The sequence below is a fragment of the Anoplophora glabripennis genome, unplaced genomic scaffold, assembly GCF_000390285.2.
Source record: "Anoplophora glabripennis isolate ALB-LARVAE unplaced genomic scaffold, Agla_2.0 scaffold268, whole genome shotgun sequence".
NCBI lineage: Eukaryota > Metazoa > Arthropoda > Insecta > Coleoptera > Cerambycidae > Anoplophora > Anoplophora glabripennis.
In genome coordinates this window covers 84,849-93,513 of record NW_019416436.1, presented here as the reverse complement: position 1 = coordinate 93,513, position 8,665 = coordinate 84,849, and the positions used below count along the sequence as shown (strand labels likewise).

Genomic DNA, 8,665 nt, shown 5'->3' with positions numbered 1-8,665 from the left:
CAGAAATGTTAAATTTTTGTGAAACACTGCCGATTATTTTAAATGGAACAACAGTATATTATGCAAAATGTAAAAGGCACTTTTCGGATTTAAAAAATACACACTTTGTATATAGTTACTTTCAACATTTCACGATTTAATACAATAGGTACGTTTAGGTAATTCTAAGTAACTGTCGATCAATACAACATTGGTCTAATTGTTTAGGTATTTTACGTTTCAAATAGTGAAATTTTTGTTAAAACAGTTATCAACAATATTATGCTTTATATCTTGCTTTAGTACTTGATCCAGCGTTATTATTAATATAATATTCCTAACCTAATACAGATGCAGTATTTCACATTTATTTTCAGTGCGTGTACCCCATATACTTACTACAAGTGTACCCTCATTTTTACCAATAATTAAAACAATTTAAATATCGACAGCAACTGTCTTTAATACTAGATGTCATTAGTGTCTAAAATTTGAAATAACTTAGACAAATGTTACATTCATTTGACAGCTGCCTACTTAGAATTGTTTAAATGAGAAAAGGGTTCTCTTTTCAAAATTTGAATAATATACAGGGTGTTTAAAATAGTCGACATCACATACCTAAGAAAATTACATTTCCATTCATTTATTTTTTCTGACAGCAGATTATTTTTCAAAATTTAAATAATATACAGGGTATTTCGTTTAAAATAAAACCACACCTTTTTCTAGTTTTGAGAGTTTCTTAATTGTTGACATTGTCGACATTGTCTACATTGTCGACTCTTCCAAATTAAGTCTTCATCTAGATCATTGTCTACGCGTAGACAATTGCATTGTCTACGTCGACATTGTCTACCCGCCCATCCCTGTGCAAAATACTTTATACAGTTACTACTGAGTTTCAAGTAAATTGAAAACTACACCTAATACAGACAATTTAACCGTAATTATTTGCAAAGCGAATTCAAGAACACAAAAAAATAGGTTTTTCAGATGTAAACCAACTGCACGAACCGGATTAGTGATGTGTACACGAAAAATTGTTACTTCACTTATTCCCAGTAATCCGTAGTCGAGTGCAACAGATGAGATTGTACTAGGGATGCGCGATGTATCTAAAACATCGATGTCGACATCATTTGATACATCGAAATTCAAATATCGATGTGTTAAAAATATCGGATCAAATACATCGATTTTCTTAAACATCGATATTTTCTATGAAAATGTAATATTAAATATAAGCTTTGTTCCTAGTAGAATCCAAAACAGTTTCCAACAGTCAGACGCATGCGCATATGGATGTAATGCTTACATAACTAAAATTCGTTCATTAAAAAAATATATTGGGAACAATTTTGAAAAAAATAATAATTTTGACCCTTTAAGTTTATTCTTTGCTGGGTTAACACTTGCCCTGCCTTTGAGAAAAGTCTTTCGGAGGGAACTGATGTCGCTACCATGCTAAGATATTTTGGTGGATAAAGTAGGAAATATACATTTCATCTCCTTCCAGAGTTGCAACGGATTTTCCTGGGAGACTCCATTGGATTTTCTGTGAAATTTCTGATAGGACATTGAAGATACTGAGTAATTTCGGCAGTCTCCATGATGCATACGTTGACTGAAGTAAGTCATTACAGGCTGTGGAAAACATAGCCCTCCGCACGGCCACCGACGCGCCCTGGTACGTAAGAAACACTGACATATTACGAGACTTACAATACACAAACGCTACACAGACAATAAGACAAAACGCGGAGAAACGATTTGACGTAGCCGCTAGACATGACAATCCCCTCCTCAGGCAAGCCGTTGACTACGTACCCGACGTGACCGACAAACACAAAAGACCTAGACACCAACTTTTTGACCCTGGGTGACCACCCCAATGACCCCCCCCCTGCCCGCTAACCTTTTCTGTTTCAGAGACAGCCAGGATCAAGAAACGAAGACAACGACACACACACACACACACACATACACAGCCCCATACCCTCCTTAACCCTCCCCTCCCGCGCTAGCCTAAGGGCCACCTTAGCAAAGCGCATCCCAGGCTGCATAGCCGCACTACCCTACCCAACCATACCACACATAAACATGACACTACCCCCGGGGTTTACACAGACGAGCCGGCGAAGCAAGAAGAGCGCCAGAAGAAAGGGCCCTAGCCGGCGGGGCCCAGCCAGGACAAAAGGAGGTCCCACAAAGCGCCTACACCGGCCGCATTTGCGGTCGGGGTAGACGACGGATGGGGCCCACCTACGAAGGCTGTCCAGGCCTACACGAGATGAGGCAGGATAAAGAGGGATAATCCCCCTCGATCCCAAATCATTGAGGCCAATTTCTAGCCATAGAATAATGGCGCGCGACTGAAGTATTACAGTTTAGTTTCATTAGAGATTTTCTAGTTCTGCTAATGCTCACTAGATGGAGTCACGAAATAATGGACAACGATAATGACGAATTAGTATAAAGAAGCTTTGAAATAGGCCACAAACATCGAATAAAACATCGTAAAAAACTATCGATGCTGTCTTATAACATCGAAACAAATAAAATCGATGTAAATATCGAATATCGTAAGCAAAGTATCGATGTTTAAGATACATCGGTGAACATGGCGCATCCCTAGATTGTACCATTCTTGTTGTTCCGACACCAGAAGAGGAAGAAGAACAATAACTTTATTCGATATTTTCATTGAGGTTAAACAACCAACACAAGTTGCAGTTCGACATTTACATTTCAAAGAAAATTGTTGCAATGACTGGTGTTCAAGAAACTTCGTGCAAGCTTTGCCTCAAAACTGTAACCGTTAAAGGTTTTGAGGTAATAGACAACGTTATTAGAGATACTTTGGATGTTCTTTTGCTGAAATTGGTAAGTCACTGATAGATATGCATTAGTTCGGGGTCGCTGATATGTATGGAAACGGTCGGTTGTCTCCTAAAGAGCTATGGAAAAATCATAAGACACGAATGTTTTATTGTATTTTTAATTCTATTGCAATAAAGAAAAGTTAAGTATATAGGATCAGTGAAAAAGTTATGTCTAAACATAGTACCCTGTATATTATTCCATATTTTAATTATCGTAATTCTAAACAAAATTCATATAGCACATCATGTACCCAAACTTAACCGTTTTCAAGGCATCGAACTTTGAAAATCATTTTCTTATGAATTATACAAAAATATTTTAGCAGCAATGAAACGGTTTTCACCGCCTACTAAACTCAAAAGTTTTAAATCCGTGACGCAAACCGAAACATACAGACCTGCAAATAATTCCATTTTTCTCAAGAAAGGCTTTCTCTAGGCGATTTTCTCAAGAGACAATTTTTTTAATAAAACAACCTTTTTATTGTTGCTGCCCGTTTAAAAAAAAATACGACTACTGTAAACGTTTTGACCGCTAAAAGGGGGAAGTAACCGGAGAAAAGTATCACCCAGTATATCGATTCGACTAAAAGTTTAAGAAATAATACGCCACAATGGTCCAAATAAATGTGCCAAATTTTAACGCGATCGGTAAAAGTAAATTAAATTAGTTTTATTCTCGACAACTTTGAAGGCCTGTAACTAAAATCAAAAATTTTTTATTTAATTTTTCTTCGTAGGTCAAACGTTGTCGGTGAAATTTGCGGACACCCTGTATATATACGCAAAATATTCATATTTTATTTATATTTAAATTTAAACACTGTATCTCGGAAACGATACATATTTCGACCTACGCTTATATGAACTTTTTTTTACAAAATAACTTCGGCAACCACCCCCTAAAATATTTCGCACTTTCTTACAAACACCCTGTATAGGAATTGTCGTTTTGGCACGTTACTTAAACCTTGTTTGCGCTATGTTTCATAAACCTATGACGTCATCGAAGTTATTTTTTAAATAGCACTACCTATTTTTTTGGGCATGAAAGGACAGCCCTTTTGAAGGGAAATCCTTCGATATCGGGTTTGGCCTACTTCACTTTGACAGATGCGAAAAATCACGTGGATAATGATGTTCCAGCAGACAGTATTTGCCGGGAGGAATTACTTGCATGAAATTTTTCCAGGTAGGTGGATAGGTCGAAGAGGACCATTGAGTGGCCACCACGTTCGCCCGATTTAACTCCCCTAGATCATTTCTTGTGGGGCTATTTAAAAAGCAGAGTTGGTAGACGCATAAGAGAAGAAATTAGTCAGGTACCACCAGAGGCAATTCAAAATACCACGGATGAATTCGAACATCAACTCGCCATTGCCCGACTGTTAATTTATTTACATTCTTTACATTAAATTTATTAATACATTTGTCTGTTTTTTTTCGCGCCTGTTAAAGTCAAGTAGAACAAACCCTATATCGACGCATTTCCTTTCAACAGGGCTATCCTTTTATGCCTAAAAAATTAGGTAGTGCTATTTAAAAACAATGTCGATGACGTCATACGTTCATGAAACATTGCGCAAAGGAGGTTTAAGCAACGTGACATAATGACAATTCTTATATACTAATTGACGTATTTTAGCGTTTTTGTGAAAACGCAACACAAATTAAAATTTTTGCGTTACTTCTGGGATGCGCTGTATATCTCAATTCGGACACCTCCACCTCCAAATAATTGATATTTTCTGCCAATAATTTTCTTTTTCTTTGGTTAAAGTTGCCTATTTTTCAGAAATTGGATAGCGAAGGCAAAGAGGTTATATGTAACGTTTGCAGAAGAAAGTTAAACGCAGCATTCCAATTTAAGTCAACTTGTCTGAAGACCGATTACACAATTATTCCGTATGTGGATTGTGAAAAAATGTTGCAGCTTGATATAAGAGATGCGTATACGAAGGAAAAGACCGTCGAGTCAATGGATATTTCAGATGGTCAGAGAATATGTCGATTGTGTATGCACCCAGTAGAAAGTGAGTTTAGGTGCATTTGTGAAGAGGAACTTGAAGCCATCGAGAAATTGGCTCCTGAAATGGTATCAATGTTATTAAATAGTTACATTTTTCACAATTTAATGAAACTACTTTGCAGAATATAAATATCATCAAAGATCCCGTTGTGTGTAAGGAATGTTTTGATTCTGTGTGCACCCACAACAGTTTCCTAAAAAATTGCTTGGAAGTACAGAAAAAAATTGGGGGTATTTTTAATAGCGCAGCAACAGAGAGTCGGATAGATACGTCACCATCTGATTTATTCCTTAAGACTGAAAACCAGGACATAGAATTCGATATTGACGGGACGGAAATGTCAATCAAAGCTGAAAGTATCGACATAAAATCGGAAGATGAGGAAAGAAGGTAAGAGAAGACTATTTTAACAAAAATTTCACAAAGTAATTGTATAACTCCAGATCTTATTTAATTTTGCCTCTCTTGCATTAATTTCCTGTATTTCTGAGGGTTTCCGCATAATTAATTATTTTTAACACATCTTCTATAAAAATATTACTAATTGTCATGAAGAATTCGATTTATATGATAATAAAACTGAAATAATGTCTTGTGGAGTTCAGAAACTTGCGTAATTGCATTTGCAATAACCCATGACCCCCTTAGAATTAACACCGCACTTGGGAAAATACCCTGTACATGTAATTTTTTCAGGGACTCGCTACTGCATAGCTCCGTTAGTGAATCATTCGAGAAGAGGGTCCTTAGAGATGCAGAAGAGGATGGATGTAAACATGAGAATAGATCGACAAACGAATGTAATACGAGGGACAAGCAGAATGACAAAGTATTTTACAAATGTGATAAATGTATTTGCAAAATTGGAAGCGAGAGCAGTTTTATAGCACACCGTGCGAGACACGAGAACGGTTCGGAAGCATATAAATGTGAATCGTGTGAGTCCGAAACAGAAAATAAAAAAAATTTTCAGGAACATGGATTGAGCCATAAAGATCCTTTGGAAATGCGTATGCACCGATGCGGATCATATGATTACAAGACAAAACACAGGTGTGAGCTTGCTAAGCATCAGGTGAAACACAAAAGCGCATCTGAAGGACGATTGTACAAGTGCGACTTTTGTGATTTCACAACAAAGCGGAAAGTCAGTTTTAATAGTCATTATACAAAACAAAAAAACTCAAACAATCCTGTAGAATATGACTATAAAACCAAATGTACCGCATTACCGAATAAGGACACTTCACAACTGCCCGTTTATAAATGTGATGATTGCACATACGAATCAAAGGATAAGAGAAACTTTACCAGACATCAGTTGGTACACAAAGATCCTTCGCAGGTTCAAACGTACAGGTGTAATGACTGCGATTACAAAACTAAATACAAGGGTCATATGAAAAACCACCAACTGAAACACAAAGATCCTTCGCAGGTTCAAACGTACAGGTGTAACGTCTGCGATTACGAAACTAAATATAAGAGTTATATCAAATGGCATCAACTGAAGCATGAAGATCCTTCTCAGGTTCAGATGTACAGGTGTAACGACTGCGATTACAAAACTAAATACAAGAGGAATATCAAACAACACCAATTGAAACACAAAGATTTGTCACAGGTCAAAATGTACAGGTGTAATGACTGCGATTACAAAACTAAATACAAGGGTCATATGAAAAATCACCAACTGAAACACAAAGATCCTTCGCAGGTTCAAACGTACAGGTGTAGCGGCTGCGATTACGAAACTAGATACAAGTTTCACATGAAAAATCACCAACTGAAACACAAAGATCTTTCGCAGGTTCAAATGTACAGGTGTAATGACTGTGATTACAAAACTAAATACAAGGGTGCTATCAAACAGCATCAACTGAAGCATAAAAATCCTTCTCAGGTTCAGATGTACAGGTGTAATGACTGCGATTACAAAACTAAATACAAGAAGAATATCAAACAACACCAATTGAAACATAAAGATTCGTCACAGGTTCAAATGTACAGGTGCCACGATTGCGATTACAAAACTAAATACAAGAGTTGTATGAAAGGGCACCAACTGACACATAGAGAAAGTGCAAATCCAAATGCAGGAGTGGTATAAAATATTACATGTCGAAGCACAGAGAGCCTTCACGAGTGTATGAGCATGCATGTACTTCGCACCTACAAAAAACATTTGTGGGGGTGAAGGCTCGTTGAAGCGCCAGTCAAAAATGAAAGCATATGTATATGTGTATTTTAAACAACTTCTGCATAAAAAAAAATAGGAACAAAATAAATATGCATTGCAAACCACCTTTATTTTCTATAATTAAATAAATGTTTATTTGTTGCATTTATTTTTTTGACCTCTTTAATTTTTATATGTACACATTTAAAATTAACCCTGCGTCCTATGTAATTTATAATTTTCATTTGATTCTTCGTAATTTGTGTAGGGGGAACAGGGTTACAAGTGCAAAGAAACATCCTACTATCACTATTCCCTATTGTACTTTGTTAGTATTATTTTAAGTTCTAAATATAGTAAAATTGAAGTTCGGCAGCTCGTACCATGAAAATTCTGTAATGTTACGTTAACAAATTGTTTTGCTGAATGTTGGATACTATCCGAGGATTCCGCGAGGTGGTATTATTACAATTAATAGGTGAACTTGTAGTTAATCCTAAAAATAATGTTGGCACAGCACTTCCTATAGTGTTTTTTTAAAAATTTTTACTCAAAATGGTCTTCAGAAAAATAATGATGTGTTTGTCGGAGTAAATTCTGATTTACATAATTTTCAAACCGATCCTATCCACAATAATTGTCTGTCTTTTGTAATTCTGAAAAAACTTTTATTTCTATAGAACGTTTTATAGATATTCATATAGTAAGAAATGTTTTTGCAATTTGGAGCAAAACATTCATTGATTTTGGAAAAAAAAAACGAATAAAAACCAGTTAGGCAGTTCAGAATAAATCTCTTATTATAACGCATTCAAATAAAAACATGGTCAAGTTGGTTCTGAAAATTTGGACGTAGGGCGTAGCGTATAGCAAATGAACTTAAACGTCATCTGTCAAAGCGCTATATCGCCGCTATCAATTTGAATATTTTCGTTTTAAAAAGCGTTTAAAATGGTGTTTTCTCAAGAACAAAAAGTGTTTATCATAGAGTCCTACTTTAGAAATGGACGCAAGATTGATGGAATATGGAAGTATTCTATTGAGGAATGTTTCATAGAATTTCAAAATCAATTTCCCGGCGTTGTTGAGTACAAAATTTTTCAAAGTGCAGTTCAGCGTTGTGTTAATGTTTTTCGTGAAACGGGCAGTGTAACAAGAAAAGAAGGAAGCGGCCGACCTAAAAAGCGGACTGAAGAATTAAAAGAAAATGTCCAACAAATAATGGAAAATGCGCCAAGAACTTCTGTACGTGTTTTATCACAAATGGTGGGAGTATCAGTCGGTACCTGCCACACAGTGTTAAAAAAAGATTTGCGTTTGTTCTCCTATCGTTTAACTTGTCAGCAAGAACTTCATGAAGTTGATTTTCCGCGACGGGCTGTATTTTGTGAATGGTTTTTAAACAACTACGGTGAACTTCATAATATCACCTTTTTTTCTGATGAAGCCTGGTTTCATTTAAGTGGTTACGTAAACTCACAGAATATGAGAATGTGGTCTTCTGAAAAACCAGATAACTTTTTTGTCGAGGGCCCTCTACACGCTCAAAAAATTGGAGTTTGGTGTGCTCTCAATCGAAGGAGGATTTATGG

The 8,665-nt window shown here is 36.1% G+C and overlaps 1 protein-coding gene across 1 annotated transcript in view; it reads left to right on the top strand.

Moving 5' to 3' along the window:
- LOC108904322 (zinc finger protein 845-like) overlaps window positions 1-7,004 on the top strand; it is a 14,564-nt gene extending 7,560 nt beyond the window's left edge. Inside the window, exons 2-5 of the mRNA XM_023454539.1 lie at window positions 4,660-4,959; window positions 5,016-5,284; window positions 5,591-6,041; window positions 6,798-7,004. Of these exons, the coding sequence (XP_023310307.1) occupies window positions 4,660-4,959; window positions 5,016-5,284; window positions 5,591-6,041; window positions 6,798-7,004 (1,227 nt within the window). The remainder of the gene's footprint in view (window positions 1-4,659; window positions 4,960-5,015; window positions 5,285-5,590; window positions 6,042-6,797) is intronic.
- Window positions 7,005-8,665: the final 1,661 nt, after the last annotated feature.